The 21,452-nt window shown below is 45.7% G+C and overlaps 8 protein-coding genes across 8 annotated transcripts; 4 read left to right on the plus strand and 4 right to left on the minus strand.

The window, feature by feature from the left end:
* Nucleotides 1-1,781: 1,781 nt before the first annotated feature.
* On the minus strand, nucleotides 1,782-3,065 carry LOC147068781 (uncharacterized). Its single transcript, XM_085951784.1, has one exon. It carries the CDS (start codon nucleotides 2,615-2,617, stop codon nucleotides 1,910-1,912), a length of 708 nt encoding a protein of 235 aa, XP_085807910.1. The 5' UTR covers nucleotides 2,618-3,065; the 3' UTR covers nucleotides 1,782-1,909.
* Nucleotides 3,066-4,480: 1,415 nt separating this feature from the next.
* LOC147068782 (histone H2B-like) lies at nucleotides 4,481-4,855 on the minus strand. The gene has a single exon (XM_085951792.1). The coding sequence runs from the start codon at nucleotides 4,853-4,855 to the stop codon at nucleotides 4,481-4,483; it is 375 nt and encodes a 124-aa protein (XP_085807918.1).
* Nucleotides 4,856-5,178: 323 nt separating this feature from the next.
* On the plus strand, nucleotides 5,179-5,569 carry LOC147068783 (histone H2A). Its single transcript, XM_085951785.1, has one exon. The coding sequence runs from the start codon at nucleotides 5,179-5,181 to the stop codon at nucleotides 5,551-5,553; it is 375 nt and encodes a 124-aa protein (XP_085807911.1). The 3' UTR covers nucleotides 5,554-5,569.
* Nucleotides 5,570-6,585: 1,016 nt separating this feature from the next.
* Nucleotides 6,586-6,996, minus strand: LOC147068784 (histone H3). Its single transcript, XM_085951793.1, has one exon. The coding sequence runs from the start codon at nucleotides 6,994-6,996 to the stop codon at nucleotides 6,586-6,588; it is 411 nt and encodes a 136-aa protein (XP_085807919.1).
* Nucleotides 6,997-7,502: 506 nt separating this feature from the next.
* Nucleotides 7,503-7,814, plus strand: LOC147068785 (histone H4). The gene has a single exon (XM_085951794.1). It carries the CDS (start codon nucleotides 7,503-7,505, stop codon nucleotides 7,812-7,814), a length of 312 nt encoding a protein of 103 aa, XP_085807920.1.
* Nucleotides 7,815-11,775: 3,961 nt separating this feature from the next.
* On the plus strand, nucleotides 11,776-12,087 carry LOC147068786 (histone H4). The gene has a single exon (XM_085951795.1). It carries the CDS (start codon nucleotides 11,776-11,778, stop codon nucleotides 12,085-12,087), a length of 312 nt encoding a protein of 103 aa, XP_085807921.1.
* Nucleotides 12,088-16,044: 3,957 nt separating this feature from the next.
* On the plus strand, nucleotides 16,045-16,356 carry LOC147068787 (histone H4). The gene has a single exon (XM_085951796.1). It carries the CDS (start codon nucleotides 16,045-16,047, stop codon nucleotides 16,354-16,356), a length of 312 nt encoding a protein of 103 aa, XP_085807922.1.
* A 4,648-nt stretch (nucleotides 16,357-21,004) lies between these two features.
* On the minus strand, nucleotides 21,005-21,379 carry LOC147068788 (histone H2B-like). The gene has a single exon (XM_085951797.1). It carries the CDS (start codon nucleotides 21,377-21,379, stop codon nucleotides 21,005-21,007), a length of 375 nt encoding a protein of 124 aa, XP_085807923.1.
* Nucleotides 21,380-21,452: the final 73 nt, after the last annotated feature.

The raw sequence follows: 21,452 nt of genomic DNA on the forward strand, positions 1-21,452 counted from the left end.
TGTCTATTTCGTTCGATCCGTTTGCATTCGTATAGTATCGCAGTAATAATGCATGCAGCTGTTGTTCGGTTAGGTTAGGTTTGATTTGATTACGTTAGGTTAGGTTTGATTTGATTTGATTTGATTAGGTTAGGTTTGATTTGGTTAGGTTAGGTTTGTTCGGTTAGGCTAGGTTTGATTTGGTTAGGTTAGGTTTGTTCGGTTAGGTTGGGTTTGATTTGATTTGATTAGGTTAGGTTTATTCGGTTAGGTTAGGTTTGATTTGGTTAGGTTAGGTTAGGTTTGTTCGGTTAGGTTGGGTTTGATTTGATTTGATTAGGTTAGGTTTATTCGGTTAGGTTAGGTTTGATTTGGTTAGGTTAGGTTTGTTCGGTTATGTTGGGTTTGATTTGGTTAGGTTAGGTTTGTTCGGTTAGGTTGGGTTTGATTTGGTTAGGTTAGGTTAGGTTTGTTCGGTTAGGTTAGGTTTGATTTGGTTAGGTTAGGTTTGTTCGGTTAGGTTGGGTTTGATTTGATTAGGTTAGGTTTGATTTGATTAGGTTAGGTTAGGTTTGTTCGGTTAGGTTAGGTTTGATTTGGTTAGGTTAGGTTTGTTCGGTTAGGTTGGGTTTGATTTGATTAGGTTAGGTTTGTTCGGTTAGGCTAGGTTTGATTTGATTAGGTTAGGTTTGTTCGGTTAGGTTGGGTTTGATTTGATTAGGTTAGGTTTGTTCGGTTAGGCTAGGTTTGATTTGATTAGGTTAGGTTTGTTCGGTTAGGTTAGGTTTGATTTGATTAGGTTAGGTTTGTTCGGTTAGGTTAGGTTTGTTAACCGACTGACCCGACGTTGGCTTAATTGTGTTAAATGCCCCGATCAGTCTTTGAACGTTTTGTGTTTTCTGTCTACTTTTTTCATATATAAAATCGTTTTTTCAATTAATATTTGATAATAAAGAAATCCCGAATCCCGAGAAAAGATCGGAATTTCCCGAAATTTTTAAAATTCCCGTCGGGTAATTCCCGAAACCCAACTCTAGTCACAACTACATTATCTGAAGTCTGAACATAATTAATTTCATATTTGAACGAATAATGGAATTTTAAAAATTTCGGGAAATTCCGATCTTTTCTCGGGATTCGGGATTTCTTTATTATCAAATATTAATTGAAAAAACGATTTTATATATGAAAAAAGTAGACAGAAAACACAAAACGTTCAAAGACTGATCGGGGCATTTAACACAATTAAGCCAACGTCGGGTCAGTCGGTTAACAAACCTAACCTAACCGAACAAACCTAACCTAATCAAATCAAACCTAACCTAACCGAACAAACCTAACCTAATCAAATCAAACCTAGCCTAACCGAACAAACCTAACCTAATCAAATCAAACCCAACCTAACCGAACAAACCTAACCTAACCAAATCAAACCTAACCTAACCGAACAAACCTAACCTAACCTAACCAAATCAAACCCAACCTAACCGAACAAACCTAACCTAACCAAATCAAACCTAACCTAACCGAACAAACCTAACCTAACCAAATCAAACCTAACCTAACCGAACAAACCTAACCTAATTAAATCAAACCTAACCTAACTCAAAATCAACCAACCAAACCACCAAAATTTTATTTTGAATTTCGTGTTGATTTAAAATTTTACCTAGGTAGGTGAGTGAGTGCAATTTGCGTATTGATACGTGCTCGATATCATTCGACACCTGAATTGTGTTGGTAGCCCTGAAAAGGGCTTTTGTTTCAATAAAATGCGAGCGAACGCGTATTATTCATCTCCATCTCTATCCTCATTCATCTCGTCTATTGTCGTCGTCGTCGTCATCCACCCGAGATACCCCCCCTTCCCGGGCTGCCGTCGTCGCATCATCGTCATCGTGATGATTAGATTAGATTCGATCACGGCGTCTTACTTCTTCGCAGCGGCTTTCTTCGCGGCGGGCTTCTTCGCAGCGGCCTTCTTGGGCTTTGGCGCCTTCGGCTTCTTCGTGGGCGGCTTGGCGGACTTTTTCGCCTTGGTCGGCGTCTTGGGCTTGGCGGCCTTCTTGGCGGCGGGGGCGGCCTTCTTGGGAGAGGCAGCTTTCTTGGCGGCTGCGGCCGATCTGGCCGCGGTTTCAAGAGGGGCCGACGACTTTCTCATGGCGGTCGCGGGCTTCTTCTTTGCGGCTGCCGCCGAAGACTTGCCTCCGCCGGCTGCGGCGCCCTTCTTCTCCTTGGATGAGGCGGGGCGCGATTTCTTCGCGGCGGGCTTCTTACCGGAGGTGGAGCCGCCCGCCGATTTGGCCTTGCCGGCTTCCAGTTTGAACGAACCGGAGGCCCCCTTGCCCTTGGTCTGCACTAGGGCGCCGGATTCGACGGCACCCTTCAGGTATTTCTTGATGAAGGGCGCCAGCTTGTCGGCGTCCACCTTGTAGTTGGCCGAGATGTATTTTTTTATCGCCTGCAGGGAGGATCCGGCGCGCTCTTTCAGCTCTTTGATGGCGCTGTTGACCATCTCAGAGGTCTTGGGATGCGTCGGCTTGACCTTGGGCTTCTTCGCGGCTTTGCCTGCTGCCGATTTCTTCGCAGGGGTAGAGGGCACCGGCGAAGCGGTGACGGGTGCTGCTGTATCTGCCATCTTTGCGTTATTCGATTGATTGAATAATAGAATGAAATATAATATTAAATTATATTGTATCGCGGCGTATATTCTGCTTGCTTGCTTGCTATCTATCTGTACGATGCGCTAGAGTGAAACGACTCGAACGGCTCGCGGATTGTATACGGCGAGAGCGAGACGGGTGCCGCAGTACCGATGTGCGAACGCCGCTCTCAGAGATGATGTCCGTCTAGATCGGCGATTTTAGTCACGAATTGCACCGGCATTTTTGCTTCGATCTCTCGATATTTTTCAATTTTTCGCGGCCGCCGCCCTAGCGAGGGGGCTCAGGGGCGGGCGGTCGCGCCGCCCACCGATCTGTCTGTCGTTTCAAAGCGGGCGAATGGTCGCGAGTCTGTCCTCGGGCTCGCGGGATGCGTTTCAAATTGGAATTGTGTCCGCGCGCGCACATAACGTGTCGGGAAAATGGCCGTAGATTCGTTAAGAATTATCAGATTCCAACGATCGAGCCTTCGTCCGGCGCGTCGATATACCTCCTCGCGGTTGCGATCGGCCGCGGGCCCCTGGCGCCCCCACGGGCGTCGCGATCCGCCCCCGAGTCGGCCGGAGTTAGCACAAGACGATCGCGGCATACAAACATTACTCGTATCGGGCGAAGACGACGGCGGCGGCCCCGCGGTGCTCGATGCAGTCCGCAGTGTTCACGAAGGAGCAGCAGGCGACGATGGTGCATGGTATTGTGCACGATGGTAAATAAAGAAGCACGACATGAGAATAGAATGTTCAATTCGAATAATTACTTACCTAACAATGGATTGCGATAGGTACGGCGCGATCGGTCGCTCGCTCGCTCACTGCGCCTCCCTCCCTCCCTCCCTCCCGCGATAGATAGATATCGTAAATAAATAGTTATAATCAATTAATTAATTAATTAAATAATTAATTAAATAATTAAATATGATAATATAATATTATGAGTGTGTTTAATATGACCGATGCAAAGCATACTGGCATGTAACAACGCACATATGAGAGTAGAAAACCATAGCAGCCGAAATCGACAACCATAACCATAAGTGCGAGACCGAAACACGAATTACTAATGTCATTGTTACTATTAAGTACCTATATGAAATCAAATATGAAGACATTGGACACTGGAAGGATTATTTTAAGATATCGATCGGGGGGGGGGGGATTCGGAATAAACTATTCCCGAAATTATGTGTCATGTACGTACGTACGTACGTACCAAAAAATCTATCGTACAATGCAAAATTATCCGATTCGCATTATTTATGTATCGCAGGTCCATCCGTTGAAGGATCGATGAAAATCCTCCACGCACAGACGATAATCGAGATAACAAACAGATGTGTAATATTATGTACCTAAATCTAATGTGATATTTTCTTTTTCAGATGCACGCACGCATGCATTCACCTAAGATGTATGGATAATATTATCAATAGTATAATGATGACTTATTGTTCTACTTACTGACTTACTTAGGTGGGTACTGTTGTACTTAATAATAATAAAATAATATTCACAGATAGATTGATTCTTATTATTTTCCTATCAAATCATCCTTCGTGGCGGGCTTAGTTAGTTATCTAGTCTAGTTTATAATATGGTGTTGGATAATGATATAATTATAAGCGCAGATACAAGATAATTATTGTAACAAATATTCGTATTATTATTATTACAATAGGTAGGCAGTCAGTCGATTTATTTATTTTTCCTGCTTGGCATAATATTAATAGCGATAATGAGACTAGCGAAACATGCGATTCGATCAATTCGATTTGAAAATATTGGCGGCCCTTAAAAGGGCCTTTGCTGGTTTTTTTTCTTCTTTCTTCATTTTCATGGACTTCACTTGGAGCTGGTGTATTTGGTGACTGCCTTTGTTCCTTCGCTGACGGCGTGCTTGGCGAGCTCTCCGGGCAGAAGGAGCCTGACGGCGGTCTGGATCTCCCTGCTGGTGATGGTGGAGCGCTTGTTGTAGTGGGCGAGGCGCGACGCTTCGGCGGCGATCCTCTCGAAGATGTCGTTGACGAAGCTGTTCATGATGCTCATCGCCTTACTGGAGATTCCGGTGTCGGGGTGCACCTGCTTGAGCACCTTGTAGATGTAGATTGCGTAACTCTCCTTCCTCCTCCTCTTTGTCTTCTTCTTGTCTCCCTTGGAGATGTTCTTCTGGGCTTTGCCGGATTTCTTGGCGGCCTTTCCGCTAGTCTTGGGCGGCATGATGATCGGCGATGGGTATTACGATACAATACGGATATATAGATAGATTAGGTAGGTGCGGTGTCAATCGGCGGCGGTGGCTCGAGTGAGAATCTGCCGAAATTTTTTTTTTTTACCGCTTGCCATCGCTGTGTAGAGCGAACGGCGCGCGGCTTTGCGGGTCGCGTGATGCGGCGCACGTCTCCCGCTACGGGCGCACCGCACGCCATCACAAAATAGAGCTTTGGATATCCCTGAGTGAGCTTTCTTCAAAGGACCGTCCGTCGATTCAGATCGACGCGCATCTTTCGCACAGTTAATTTTCAACACTACCACATCTCGCCATGTCTGGTCGCGGAAAAGGCGGTAAAGTCAAGGGAAAGGCAAAGTCTCGTTCGAATCGCGCCGGACTCCAGTTCCCCGTCGGTCGCATACACAGACTCCTGCGCAAGGGAAACTACGCCGAGAGGGTGGGCGCTGGTGCGCCGGTGTACCTGGCCGCCGTCATGGAATACCTCGCCGCCGAAGTACTCGAGTTGGCGGGAAACGCGGCCCGCGACAACAAGAAGACCAGGATCATCCCTCGTCATTTGCAGCTCGCCATCCGCAACGACGAGGAGCTGAACAAGCTGCTCTCCGGTGTCACCATCGCCCAGGGAGGAGTGCTGCCCAACATCCAGGCGGTGCTCTTGCCCAAGAAGACTGAGAAGAAGGCGTAAAAAAAAATAAATAAAAAAAAAAAAATCGTATCTTCTATGATTACATGCAATAATCCATCTATCGTCGTACAAAAGGCCCTTTTCAGGGCCGCCATTTTTATTCAAATCCGACTGGTAGCGAACGTGTCGAGCTCGTTATTGTTGCTTATAAAATTGATTGAAATAATTATTCATCGAAAGTAGGTAGTATTCAAATTGTTATTATTATAGGTATTAATTAGCAATGAATGCGCACAGAGAGAACTGTCCATATTACAATAAATGTTCTGGAAATTCAAAATTTGAAAATACATCTAAAATAAGTAAGTAGGTAGGTAGGTATATAATTTCGTAGTAATTAATGAGGAGATAGAGATGCGATGTGTCGATCTCTTGTTTGTTTAAACTACTCGTATGGTGTGGCGGTTTCAGTTTTAAATAGTTTTGTAGGATAATGATTGTGATATATGTATTTATATAGGTGAGGAGCATCTATTGATTATATCTATATAACGTGTTTAGCGACATTATTATAATTAATTAATTAATTAATTAATTGTGGTAGATGGACGGCGAGATAATATGACAAGGTATGGATGGTGGTGGACTGACGGATAGAAAACGCGTTTTGATAAGAGATTGGTGCGTTTTCTAAAATAATAGGTAATATAAGGAGGCTGTTTAATTAATATTATGTGGGTAGATATTATTTAATGAATCTCGCCTCACACACAACGCACTACGTACGCAGCGTTGCGTTATTATTAGATGGTGAGTATATTTTATCTAATCAACTGCTTAATTGATCAATTACATACAACAAACGCAATATTACTAACAAACCTATTTTTATCCAAAAATAGTGGAACACGCAGGATGATAATAATATATTATACTTGGATAAATAGGTATATATAAATATATTATTATAGGCACATAACGGCCGATCGCTCGCTCACGGTTGCGTAAACATTCGAATGTCAAAAAATTTGCGGCCCTGAAAAGGGCCTTTTGCGATAGGTATGATAAATATTATTTTTTTTTTTTTAATTCTTAAGCGCGTTCGCCGCGGATTCGTCTCGCCAGCTGGATATCTTTGGGCATGATGGTGACGCGTTTGGCGTGGATGGCGCAAAGGTTCGTGTCCTCGAATAGACCGACGAGGTACGCCTCGCTGGCCTCCTGCAGCGCCATGACGGCCGAGCTCTGGAAGCGCAGATCGGTCTTGAAATCTTGAGCGATCTCGCGCACCAGTCGCTGGAAGGGCAGCTTGCGGATGAGGAGCTCAGTGCTCTTCTGATAACGGCGGATCTCACGGAGAGCGACCGTACCGGGCCTGTAACGATGGGGCTTCTTCACGCCCCCTGTGGCCGGCGCGCTTTTCCTCGCGGCCTTCGTGGCGAGCTGTTTGCGGGGAGCTTTTCCACCGGTGGATTTTCGGGCAGTCTGCTTGGTACGAGCCATGTCTTCTTCTTCAAAGTAGTAGGTTCTGAAACGAGCGTTCAACGAGAAGTGTGCACGCGATCCCGCAGACGGGGTGACTATATAGAGAGATCCGCTCGCTGCGATTGGTCGATGCGGTCGCCTTCGGCTGAACAGTGGGGGTGATCATTTTTGTCGGCGTATCGTTTTGAGGTCGAAATATTGCCTGAAAGTTAATTTTTTTTGAAAATATCTCTTTTTATTCTATTCCGCAATTATTAATTATAGCCGTTATCTTTATTGCGCACTCGCTTTGCGCGAAATGCGCAGCGCTGGGCGTGGTTGCGCCGCGACGCGCCAGAGCGAGACGCACTCGCCCGCGCCTTGATTTCGCAAGGAAGCGAGCGAGACGTCGCATACGCGCGAGACGAGCGTCTATAAAAGAGACGTCGCAGGGAGCAAAATTTTATAATTCGTCTAGCGGCCGCAGTGAGCGCATCGCATCGTTTCGATTTTTGACATCATCCACTTTTTGACACTCATACAAGATGACCGGTCGCGGTAAAGGAGGAAAGGGATTGGGAAAAGGGGGCGCCAAGCGTCACAGGAAGGTTCTTCGCGATAACATCCAGGGCATCACGAAGCCTGCGATCCGTCGTCTGGCTCGTCGCGGCGGAGTCAAGCGCATATCTGGCTTGATTTACGAAGAGACCCGAGGAGTCCTGAAGGTGTTCCTCGAGAACGTCATCAGGGACGCCGTCACCTACACGGAGCACGCGAAGAGGAAGACCGTCACCGCCATGGACGTCGTGTACGCCCTGAAGAGACAGGGTCGCACCCTGTACGGTTTCGGCGGCTAAGCTGGCCAATATAATGCCTTTCATCGTATCGTCTCGTCTAGATACAATACAGACTGACTACGCATAATGATGGATGAGTGGGTTGGTTTTTATGCTACGCCCGCTTAACTATTATTATGTGAATATATCTATCTACTCACATACAAACGGCCCTTTTCAGGGCCACCATGTCTATTTCGTTCGATCCGTTTGCATTCGTATAGTATCGCAGTAATAATGCATGCAGCTGTTGTTCGGTTAGGTTAGGTTTGATTTGATTACGTTAGGTTAGGTTTGATTTGATTTGATTTGATTAGGTTAGGTTTGATTTGGTTAGGTTAGGTTTGTTCGGTTAGGCTAGGTTTGATTTGGTTAGGTTAGGTTTGTTCGGTTAGGTTGGGTTTGATTTGATTTGATTAGGTTAGGTTTATTCGGTTAGGTTAGGTTTGATTTGGTTAGGTTAGGTTAGGTTTGTTCGGTTAGGTTGGGTTTGATTTGATTTGATTAGGTTAGGTTTATTCGGTTAGGTTAGGTTTGATTTGGTTAGGTTAGGTTTGTTCGGTTATGTTGGGTTTGATTTGGTTAGGTTAGGTTTGTTCGGTTAGGTTGGGTTTGATTTGGTTAGGTTAGGTTAGGTTTGTTCGGTTAGGTTAGGTTTGATTTGGTTAGGTTAGGTTTGTTCGGTTAGGTTGGGTTTGATTTGATTAGGTTAGGTTTGATTTGATTAGGTTAGGTTAGGTTTGTTCGGTTAGGTTAGGTTTGATTTGGTTAGGTTAGGTTTGTTCGGTTAGGTTAGGTTTGATTTGGTTAGGTTAGGTTTGTTCGGTTAGGTTGGGTTTGATTTGATTAGGTTAGGTTTGATTTGATTAGGTTAGGTTAGGTTTGTTCGGTTAGGTTTGATTTGGTTAGGTTAGGTTAGGTTTGTTCGGTTAGGTTGGGTTTGATTTGATTTGATTAGGTTAGGTTTATTCGGTTAGGTTAGGTTTGATTTGGTTAGGTTAGGTTTGTTCGGTTATGTTGGGTTTGATTTGGTTAGGTTAGGTTTGTTCGGTTAGGTTGGGTTTGATTTGGTTAGGTTAGGTTAGGTTTGTTCGGTTAGGTTAGGTTTGATTTGGTTAGGTTAGGTTTGTTCGGTTAGGTTGGGTTTGATTTGATTAGGTTAGGTTTGATTTGATTAGGTTAGGTTAGGTTTGTTCGGTTAGGTTAGGTTTGATTTGGTTAGGTTAGGTTTGTTCGGTTAGGTTGGGTTTGATTTGATTAGGTTAGGTTTGTTCGGTTAGGCTAGGTTTGATTTGATTAGGTTAGGTTTGTTCGGTTAGGTTGGGTTTGATTTGATTAGGTTAGGTTTGTTCGGTTAGGCTAGGTTTGATTTGATTAGGTTAGGTTTGTTCGGTTAGGTTAGGTTTGATTTGATTAGGTTAGGTTTGTTCGGTTAGGTTAGGTTTGTTAACCGACTGACCCGACGTTGGCTTAATTGTGTTAAATGCCCCGATCAGTCTTTGAACGTTTTGTGTTTTCTGTCTACTTTTTTCATATATAAAATCGTTTTTTCAATTAATATTTGATAATAAAGAAATCCCGAATCCCGAGAAAAGATCGGAATTTCCCGAAATTTTTAAAATTCCATTATTCGTTCAAATATGAAATTAATTATGTTCAGACTTCAGATAATGTAGTTGTGACTAGAGTTGGGTTTCGGGAATTACCCGACGGGAATTTTAAAAATTTCGGGAAATTCCGATCTTTTCTCGGGATTCGGGATTTCTTTATTATCAAATATTAATTGAAAAAACGATTTTATATATGAAAAAACCTCCATCATGAGCAAAATACCGTCGCTCGTGGGGTTATTGGCTCCAGAGTGCCACCGACAAGTGGACGATAACATCAAGACAGACCTGCTGAACATCCGTGTACTGAGGAGGAAGCTGAGGGCCGCGGACTTCGCGTACATCTACGGCTTCCTCGCCCTTGCCTACGGGATTCAGCCGCATGACTCTCTTCCTGACCTGCAGAAGCAACGCGATTCTCAGGACAAGAAGAGGAGGAACAAAAACATATCGAATTACCAGAGGGTCCTCGAAGAGATCAACGCCATGGACTCGGGACTACTCAAGCCTTTCTCGGAAGAGGAAGACGAGGAGTACGAAGACTTGGATTATGATGACTCCGACTTCTTCCTAGACACCGATGATGCCGACGACTATAGCGGCAAACTCGTTCACTCCATGGATGCTGTAAAACCCACCAAAGCCCCCGCCTCGGCCAAGGCCAGGGCTGCCGCCCCAGCCACAGCCAAGGACCCGGTCTCGAGTGGGAAACCAGTCTCCACCGCCCACGAACAGATGGACACCACGCCAGCGGCCACATCTGTATCGCTTCCAAACCCAGATCACCGCACAGCAGCGCCGGAAAAGCCCGCCGTAACCGGCAAGCCTAACCCTACCGCCGCCACGCAGAAACCCACAGCAGATCCCCGCGCATCCGCGCCAGTAAAACCCGCCGACGCCGGCAAGCCAGACGCACCGAAGAGTTACGCAGCAGCGGCCAAGCCCTCAACGGACAAGGACGTAGCCCGCGTAGAACACGGAAAAAAAGCGACCAAAAGACAAGCAACCGACGGGGCAGACCAAAAAGCGGCCAAGAAACCCGCCACGGTCTCGCCGAAGAAACCGGACATGCCTAACATTAACCAGCCGGCATGCTCGAAGAAGACAACAATCCCCGGAAAAAATTCAAGAGGCAACGCGCCCTCGAAGAATCCGGCCAAGAGGAACTTGGACCGCACGGGAGCACAGAAAATCCCTCCGATTGTCCTTCACGACAAAAAGGCTTACAGGGACAACATGAAGCTGCTGGAAGAGGCAGGAATATGTGTCTCTGAAGCCAAAAATGTCAAGAAGGGGATTATACTAACGATCTCAGAAATAGAAGAATACAGACAAGCAGTAAAATTACTAGACAGCAAGGGCATTGAGTTCCATTCCTACAACCTATTTGGGGACAAACCCCTCAAAGTGGTGCTCAGGGGAGTTCCAGAAGAAACGGCCGCCGAAGAAATTCGCGCCGAGCTTGTGGAACTGGGATTCACCATCAAGAGCGCGTATCGGATGACTCAAGGCCACTCAAGAACTCAGATACCGCTAATCCTGGTGGACGTAGAGAGAACCAGCGACGCCAAAGACATCTACCGACTTGAAAAAATCTTTGGACTATCTATAAAGGTGGAGCCACTACGCAGGAGGACGACGGACGGACAGTGCCATCGCTGCCAAGGCTTCGGCCACGCCGCTTCCTGCTGCCATGCCAGACCAATGTGCGTCCGTTGTGCAGGCGATCACCTCACAGCTGACTGCAAGAAACCCAATACCACAGATCCTGCGACATGCGCCAACTGTGGAGGCCCTCATCCGGCCAACTACAGGGGATGCCCGAGGCACCCAAAACACGCCCGATACGGATACACAGAAGCAGATAAACAACAAGCGGAAAGGACCCAAGACAGATACTCGTTCAGGCCTGCCTGGAAGACCACCCAGGAAAAACCTAAACCAGAGGAGATAAAGGACATGATAAATGCTTTAAAAAACACTATCGACACTGCCAACAACATGATATCAAAACTGACAGAATTAAACTAATCTCGACAAGACCTGAAAGCCCAATAATCAAGACCAGAAGACGATGAGGAAACGAGAAGAAGACGAATTATTATACATCTGATTTTATACATCTAAGCCATCCTACAAAACTCAAATAAGACATGACATCCAATTAGTAGCTAAACCGCTACACGGAGCAGACTTCCATCATACGCCATAATATAGATGAAAGGGATAGGGGGCATAGCCCCGGCACCCTACACGCCAAGCATACCAAAAGAAAGAAAAAAGCAAAATTTTATAATTCGTCTAGCGGCCGCAGTGAGCGCATCGCATCGTTTCGATTTTTGACATCATCCACTTTTTGACACTCATACAAGATGACCGGTCGCGGTAAAGGAGGAAAGGGATTGGGAAAAGGGGGCGCCAAGCGTCACAGGAAGGTTCTTCGCGATAACATCCAGGGCATCACGAAGCCTGCGATCCGTCGTCTGGCTCGTCGCGGCGGAGTCAAGCGCATATCTGGCTTGATTTACGAAGAGACCCGAGGAGTCCTGAAGGTGTTCCTCGAGAACGTCATCAGGGACGCCGTCACCTACACGGAGCACGCGAAGAGGAAGACCGTCACCGCCATGGACGTCGTGTACGCCCTGAAGAGACAGGGTCGCACCCTGTACGGTTTCGGCGGCTAAGCTGGCCAATATAATGCCTTTCATCGTATCGTCTCGTCTAGATACAATACAGACTGACTACGCATAATGATGGATGAGTGGGTTGGTTTTTATGCTACGCCCGCTTAACTATTATTATGTGAATATATCTATCTACTCACATACAAACGGCCCTTTTCAGGGCCACCATGTCTATTTCGTTCGATCCGTTTGCATTCGTATAGTATCGCAGTAATAATGCATGCAGCTGTTGTTCGGTTAGGTTAGGTTTGATTTGATTACGTTAGGTTAGGTTTGATTTGATTTGATTTGATTAGGTTAGGTTTGATTTGGTTAGGTTAGGTTTGTTCGGTTAGGCTAGGTTTGATTTGGTTAGGTTAGGTTTGTTCGGTTAGGTTGGGTTTGATTTGATTTGATTAGGTTAGGTTTATTCGGTTAGGTTAGGTTTGATTTGGTTAGGTTAGGTTAGGTTTGTTCGGTTAGGTTGGGTTTGATTTGATTTGATTAGGTTAGGTTTATTCGGTTAGGTTAGGTTTGATTTGGTTAGGTTAGGTTTGTTCGGTTATGTTGGGTTTGATTTGGTTAGGTTAGGTTTGTTCGGTTAGGTTGGGTTTGATTTGGTTAGGTTAGGTTAGGTTTGTTCGGTTAGGTTAGGTTTGATTTGGTTAGGTTAGGTTTGTTCGGTTAGGTTGGGTTTGATTTGATTAGGTTAGGTTTGATTTGATTAGGTTAGGTTAGGTTTGTTCGGTTAGGTTAGGTTTGATTTGGTTAGGTTAGGTTTGTTCGGTTAGGTTAGGTTTGATTTGGTTAGGTTAGGTTTGTTCGGTTAGGTTGGGTTTGATTTGATTAGGTTAGGTTTGATTTGATTAGGTTAGGTTAGGTTTGTTCGGTTAGGTTTGATTTGGTTAGGTTAGGTTAGGTTTGTTCGGTTAGGTTGGGTTTGATTTGATTTGATTAGGTTAGGTTTATTCGGTTAGGTTAGGTTTGATTTGGTTAGGTTAGGTTTGTTCGGTTATGTTGGGTTTGATTTGGTTAGGTTAGGTTTGTTCGGTTAGGTTGGGTTTGATTTGGTTAGGTTAGGTTAGGTTTGTTCGGTTAGGTTAGGTTTGATTTGGTTAGGTTAGGTTTGTTCGGTTAGGTTGGGTTTGATTTGATTAGGTTAGGTTTGATTTGATTAGGTTAGGTTAGGTTTGTTCGGTTAGGTTAGGTTTGATTTGGTTAGGTTAGGTTTGTTCGGTTAGGTTGGGTTTGATTTGATTAGGTTAGGTTTGTTCGGTTAGGCTAGGTTTGATTTGATTAGGTTAGGTTTGTTCGGTTAGGTTGGGTTTGATTTGATTAGGTTAGGTTTGTTCGGTTAGGCTAGGTTTGATTTGATTAGGTTAGGTTTGTTCGGTTAGGTTAGGTTTGATTTGATTAGGTTAGGTTTGTTCGGTTAGGTTAGGTTTGTTAACCGACTGACCCGACGTTGGCTTAATTGTGTTAAATGCCCCGATCAGTCTTTGAACGTTTTGTGTTTTCTGTCTACTTTTTTCATATATAAAATCGTTTTTTCAATTAATATTTGATAATAAAGAAATCCCGAATCCCGAGAAAAGATCGGAATTTCCCGAAATTTTTAAAATTCCATTATTCGTTCAAATATGAAATTAATTATGTTCAGACTTCAGATAATGTAGTTGTGACTAGAGTTGGGTTTCGGGAATTACCCGACGGGAATTTTAAAAATTTCGGGAAATTCCGATCTTTTCTCGGGATTCGGGATTTCTTTATTATCAAATATTAATTGAAAAAACGATTTTATATATGAAAAAACCTCCATCATGAGCAAAATACCGTCGCTCGTGGGGTTATTGGCTCCAGAGTGCCACCGACAAGTGGACGATAACATCAAGACAGACCTGCTGAACATCCGTGTACTGAGGAGGAAGCTGAGGGCCGCGGACTTCGCGTACATCTACGGCTTCCTCGCCCTTGCCTACGGGATTCAGCCGCATGACTCTCTTCCTGACCTGCAGAAGCAACGCGATTCTCAGGACAAGAAGAGGAGGAACAAAAACATATCGAATTACCAGAGGGTCCTCGAAGAGATCAACGCCATGGACTCGGGACTACTCAAGCCTTTCTCGGAAGAGGAAGACGAGGAGTACGAAGACTTGGATTATGATGACTCCGACTTCTTCCTAGACACCGATGATGCCGACGACTATAGCGGCAAACTCGTTCACTCCATGGATGCTGTAAAACCCACCAAAGCCCCCGCCTCGGCCAAGGCCAGGGCTGCCGCCCCAGCCACAGCCAAGGACCCGGTCTCGAGTGGGAAACCAGTCTCCACCGCCCACGAACAGATGGACACCACGCCAGCGGCCACATCTGTATCGCTTCCAAACCCAGATCACCGCACAGCAGCGCCGGAAAAGCCCGCCGTAACCGGCAAGCCTAACCCTACCGCCGCCACGCAGAAACCCACAGCAGATCCCCGCGCATCCGCGCCAGTAAAACCCGCCGACGCCGGCAAGCCAGACGCACCGAAGAGTTACGCAGCAGCGGCCAAGCCCTCAACGGACAAGGACGTAGCCCGCGTAGAACACGGAAAAAAAGCGACCAAAAGACAAGCAACCGACCGGGCAGACCAAAAAGCGGCCAAGAAACCCGCCACGGTCTCGCCGAAGAAACCGGACATGCCTAACATTAACCAGCCGGCATGCTCGAAGAAGACAACAATCCCCGGAAAAAATTCAAGAGGCAACGCGCCCTCGAAGAATCCGGCCAAGAGGAACTTGGACCGCACGGGAGCACAGAAAATCCCTCCGATTGTCCTTCACGACAAAAAGGCTTACAGGGACAACATGAAGCTGCTGGAAGAGGCAGGAATATGTGTCTCTGAAGCCAAAAATGTCAAGACGGGGATTATACTAACGATCTCAGAAATAGAAGAATACAGACAAGCAGTAAAACTACTAGACAGCAAGGGCATTGAGTTCCATTCCTACAACCTATTTGGGGACAAACCCCTCAAAGTGGTGCTCAGGGGAGTTCCAGAAGAAACGGCCGCCGAAGAAATTCGCGCCGAGCTTGTGGAACTGGGATTCACCATCAAGAGCGCGTATCGGATGACTCAAGGCCACTCAAGAACTCAGATACCGCTAATCCTGGTGGACGTAGAGAGAACCAGCGACGCCAAAGACATCTACCGACTTGAAAAAATCTTTGGACTATCTATAAAGGTGGAGCCACTACGCAGGAGGACGACGGACGGACAGTGCCATCGCTGCCAAGGCTTCGGCCACGCCGCTTCCTGCTGCCATGCCAGACCAATGTGCGTCCGTTGTGCAGGCGATCACCTCACAGCTGACTGCAAGAAACCCAATACCACAGATCCTGCGACATGCGCCAACTGTGGAGGCCCTCATCCGGCCAACTACAGGGGATGCCCGAGGCACCCAAAACACGCCCGATACGGATACACAGAAGCAGATAAACGACAAGCGGAAAGGACCCAAGACAGATACTCGTTCAGGCCTGCCTGGAAGACCACCCAGGAAAAACCTAAACCAGAGGAGATAAAGGACATGATAAATGCTTTAAAAAACACTATCGACACTGCCAACAACATGATATCAAAACTGACAGAATTAAACTAATCTCGACAAGACCTGAAAGCCCAATAATCAAGACCAGAAGACGATGAGGAAACGAGAAGAAGACGAATTATTATACATATGATTTTATACATCTAAGCCATCCTACAAAACTCAAATAAGACATGACATCCAATTAGTAGCTAAACCGCTACACGGAGCAGACTTCCATCATACGCCATAATATAGATGAAAGGGATAGGGGGCATAGCCCCGGCACCCTACACGCCAAGCATACCAAAAGAAGAAAGCAAAATTTTATAATTCGTCTAGCGGCCGCAGTGAGCGCATCGCATCGTTTCGATTTTTGACATCATCCACTTTTTGACACTCATACAAGATGACCGGTCGCGGTAAAGGAGGAAAGGGATTGGGAAAAGGGGGCGCCAAGCGTCACAGGAAGGTTCTTCGCGATAACATCCAGGGCATCACGAAGCCTGCGATCCGTCGTCTGGCTCGTCGCGGCGGAGTCAAGCGCATATCTGGCTTGATTTACGAAGAGACCCGAGGAGTCCTGAAGGTGTTCCTCGAGAACGTCATCAGGGACGCCGTCACCTACACGGAGCACGCGAAGAGGAAGACCGTCACCGCCATGGACGTCGTGTACGCCCTGAAGAGACAGGGTCGCACCCTGTACGGTTTCGGCGGCTAAGCTGGCCAATATAATGCCTTTCATCGTATCGTCTCGTCTAGATACAATACAGACTGACTACGCATAATGATGGATGAGTGGGTTGGTTTTTATGCTACGCCCGCTTAACTATTATTATGTGAATATATCTATCTACTCACATACAAACGGCCCTTTTCAGGGCCACCATGTCTATTTCGTTCGATCCGTTTGCATTCGTATAGTATCGCAGTAATAATGCATGCAGCTGTTGTTCGGTTAGGTTAGGTTTGATTTGATTACGTTAGGTTAGGTTTGATTTGATTTGATTTGATTAGGTTAGGTTTGATTTGGTTAGGTTAGGTTTGTTCGGTTAGGCTAGGTTTGATTTGGTTAGGTTAGGTTTGTTCGGTTAGGTTGGGTTTGATTTGATTTGATTAGGTTAGGTTTATTCGGTTAGGTTAGGTTTGATTTGGTTAGGTTAGGTTAGGTTTGTTCGGTTAGGTTGGGTTTGATTTGATTTGATTAGGTTAGGTTTATTCGGTTAGGTTAGGTTTGATTTGGTTAGGTTAGGTTTGTTCGGTTATGTTGGGTTTGATTTGGTTAGGTTAGGTTTGTTCGGTTAGGTTGGGTTTGATTTGGTTAGGTTAGGTTAGGTTTGTTCGGTTAGGTTAGGTTTGATTTGGTTAGGTTAGGTTTGTTCGGTTAGGTTGGGTTTGATTTGATTAGGTTAGGTTTGATTTGATTAGGTTAGGTTAGGTTTGTTCGGTTAGGTTAGGTTTGATTTGGTTAGGTTAGGTTTGTTCGGTTAGGTTGGGTTTGATTTGATTAGGTTAGGTTTGTTCGGTTAGGCTAGGTTTGATTTGATTAGGTTAGGTTTGTTCGGTTAGGTTGGGTTTGATTTGATTAGGTTAGGTTTGTTCGGTTAGGCTAGGTTTGATTTGATTAGGTTAGGTTTGTTCGGTTAGGTTAGGTTTGATTTGATTAGGTTAGGTTTGTTCGGTTAGGTTAGGTTTGTTAACCGACTGACCCGACGTTGGCTTAATTGTGTTAAATGCCCCGATCAGTCTTTGAACGTTTTGTGTTTTCTGTCTACTTTTTTCATATATAAAATCGTTTTTTCAATTAATATTTGATAATAAAGAAATCCCGAATCCCGAGAAAAGATCGGAATTTCCCGAAATTTTTAAAATTCCCGTCGGGTAATTCCCGAAACCCAACTCTAGTCACAACTACATTATCTGAAGTCTGAACATAATTAATTTCATATTTGAACGAATAATGGAATTTTAAAAATTTCGGGAAATTCCGATCTTTTCTCGGGATTCGGGATTTCTTTATTATCAAATATTAATTGAAAAAACGATTTTATATATGAAAAAAGTAGACAGAAAACACAAAACGTTCAAAGACTGATCGGGGCATTTAACACAATTAAGCCAACGTCGGGTCAGTCGGTTAACAAACCTAACCTAACCGAACAAACCTAACCTAATCAAATCAAACCTAACCTAACCGAACAAACCTAACCTAATCAAATCAAACCTAGCCTAACCGAACAAACCTAACCTAATCAAATCAAACCCAACCTAACCGAACAAACCTAACCTAACCAAATCAAACCTAACCTAACCGAACAAACCTAACCTAACCTAACCAAATCAAACCCAACCTAACCGAACAAACCTAACCTAACCAAATCAAACCTAACCTAACCGAACAAACCTAACCTAACCAAATCAAACCTAACCTAACCGAACAAACCTAACCTAATTAAATCAAACCTAACCTAACTCAAAATCAACCAACCAAACCACCAAAATTTTATTTTGAATTTCGTGTTGATTTAAAATTTTACCTAGGTAGGTGAGTGAGTGCAATTTGCGTATTGATACGTGCTCGATATCATTCGACACCTGAATTGTGTTGGTAGCCCTGAAAAGGGCTTTTGTTTCAATAAAATGCGAGCGAACGCGTATTATTCATCTCCATCTCTATCCTCATTCATCTCGTCTATTGTCGTCGTCGTCGTCATCCACCCGAGATACCCCCCCTTCCCGGGCTGCCGTCGTCGCATCATCGTCATCGTGATGATTAGATTAGATTCGATCACGGCGTCTTACTTCTTCGCAGCGGCTTTCTTCGCGGCGGGCTTCTTCGCAGCGGCCTTCTTGGGCTTTGGCGCCTTCGGCTTCTTCGTGGGCGGCTTGGCGGACTTTTTCGCCTTGGTCGGCGTCTTGGGCTTGGCGGCCTTCTTGGCGGCGGGGGCGGCCTTCTTGGGAGAGGCAGCTTTCTTGGCGGCTGCGGCCGATCTGGCCGCGGTTTCAAGAGGGGCCGACGACTTTCTCATGGCGGTCGCGGGCTTCTTCTTTGCGGCTGCCGCCGAAGACTTGCCTCCGCCGGCTGCGGCGCCCTTCTTCTCCTTGGATGAGGCGGGGCGCGATTTCTTCGCGGCGGGCTTCTTACCGGAGGTGGAGCCGCCCGCCGATTTGGCCTTGCCGGCTTCCAGTTTGAACGAACCGGAGGCCCCCTTGCCCTTGGTCTGCACTAGGGCGCCGGATTCGACGGCACCCTTCAGGTATTTCTTGATGAAGGGCGCCAGCTTGTCGGCGTCCACCTTGTAGTTGGCCGAGATGTATTTTTTTATCGCCTGCAGGGAGGATCCGGCGCGCTCTTTCAGCTCTTTGATGGCGCTGTTGACCATCTCAGAGGTCTTGGGATGCGTCGGCTTGACCTTGGGCTTCTTCGCGGCTTTGCCTGCTGCCGATTTCTTCGCAGGGGTAGAGGGCACCGGCGAAGCGGTGACGGGTGCTGCTGTATCTGCCATCTTTGCGTTATTCGATTGATTGAATAATAGAATGAAATATAATATTAAATTATATTGTATCGCGGCGTATATTCTGCTTGCTTGCTTGCTATCTATCTGTACGATGCGCTAGAGTGAAACGACTCGAACGGCTCGCGGATTGTATACGGCGAGAGCGAGACGGGTGCCGCAGTACCGATGTGCGAACGCCGCTCTCAGAGATGATGTCCGTCTAGATCGGCGATTTTAGTCACGAATTGCACCGGCATTTTTGCTTCGATCTCTCGATATTTTTCAATTTTTCGCGGCCGCCGCCCTAGCGAGGGGGCTCAGGGGCGGGCGGTCGCGCCGCCCACCGATCTGTCTGTCGTTTCAAAGCGGGCGAATGGTCGCGAGTCTGTCCTCGGGCTCGCGGGATGCGTTTCAAATTGGAATTGTGTCCGCGCGCGCACATAACGTGTCGGGAAAATGGCCGTAGATTCGTTAAGAATTATCAGATTCCAACGATCGAGCCTTCGTCCGGCGCGTCGATATACCTCCTCGCGGTTGCGATCGGCCGCGGGCCCCTGGCGCCCCCACGGGCGTCGCGATCCGCCCCCGAGTCGGCCGGAGTTAGCACAAGACGATCGCGGCATACAAACATTACTCGTATCGGGCGAAGACGACGGCGGCGGCCCCGCGGTGCTCGATGCAGTCCGCAGTGTTCACGAAGGAGCAGCAGGCGACGATGGTGCATGGTATTGTGCACGATGGTAAATAAAGAAGCACGACATGAGAATAGAATGTTCAATTCGAATAATTACTTACCTAACAATGGATTGCGATAGGTACGGCGCGATCGGTCGCTCGCTCGCTCACTGCGCCTCCCTCCCTCCCTCCCTCCCGCGATAGATAGATATCGTAAATAAATAGTTATAATCAATTAATTAATTAATTAAATAATTAATTAAATAATTAAATATGATAATATAATATTATGAGTGTGTTTAATATGACCGATGCAAAGCATACTGGCATGTAACAACGCACATATGAGAGTAGAAAACCATAGCAGCCGAAATCGACAACCATAACCATAAGTGCGAGACCGAAACACGAATTACTAATGTCATTGTTACTATTAAGTACCTATATGAAATCAAATATGAAGACATTGGACACTGGAAGGATTATTTTAAGATATCGATCGGGGGGGGGGGGATTCGGAATAAACTATTCCCGAAATTATGTGTCATGTACGTACGTACGTACGTACCAAAAAATCTATCGTACAATGCAAAATTATCCGATTCGCATTATTTATGTATCGCAGGTCCATCCGTTGAAGGATCGATGAAAATCCTCCACGCACAGACGATAATCGAGATAACAAACAGATGTGTAATATTATGTACCTAAATCTAATGTGATATTTTCTTTTTCAGATGCACGCACGCATGCATTCACCTAAGATGTATGGATAATATTATCAATAGTATAATGATGACTTATTGTTCTACTTACTGACTTACTTAGGTGGGTACTGTTGTACTTAATAATAATAAAATAATATTCACAGATAGATTGATTCTTATTATTTTCCTATCAAATCATCCTTCGTGGCGGGCTTAGTTAGTTATCTAGTCTAGTTTATAATATGGTGTTGGATAATGATATAATTATAAGCGCAGATACAAGATAATTATTGTAACAAATATTCGTATTATTATTATTACAATAGGTAGGCAGTCAGTCGATTTATTTATTTTTCCTGCTTGGCATAATATTAATAGCGATAATGAGACTAGCGAAACATGCGATTCGATCAATTCGATTTGAAAATATTGGCGGCCCTTAAAAGGGCCTTTGCTGGTTTTTTTTCTTCTTTCTTCATTTTCATGGACTTCACTTGGAGCTGGTGTATTTGGTGACTGCCTTTGTTCCTTCGCTGACGGCGTGCTTGGCGAGCTCTCCGGGCAGAAGGAGCCTGACGGCGGTCTGGATCTCCCTGCTGGTGATGGTGGAGCGCTTGTTGTAGTGGGCGAGGCGCGACGCTTCGGCGGCGATCCTCTCGAAGATGTCGTTGACGAAGCTGTTCATGATGCTCATCGCCTTACTGGAGATTCCGGTGTCGGGGTGCACCTGCTTGAGCACCTTGTAGATGTAGATTGCGTAACTCTCCTTCCTCCTCCTCTTTGTCTTCTTCTTGTCTCCCTTGGAGATGTTCTTCTGGGCTTTGCCGGATTTCTTGGCGGCCTTTCCGCTAGTCTTGGGCGGCATGATGATCGGCGATGGGTATTACGATACAATACGGATATATAGATAGATTAGGTAGGTGCGGTGTCAATCGGCG

This window comes from Rhyacophila brunnea, unplaced genomic scaffold (genome assembly GCF_057557595.1).
Source record: "Rhyacophila brunnea isolate RB1 unplaced genomic scaffold, BYU_Rbru_1.0 scaffold_252, whole genome shotgun sequence".
Lineage (NCBI taxonomy): Eukaryota > Metazoa > Arthropoda > Insecta > Trichoptera > Rhyacophilidae > Rhyacophila > Rhyacophila brunnea.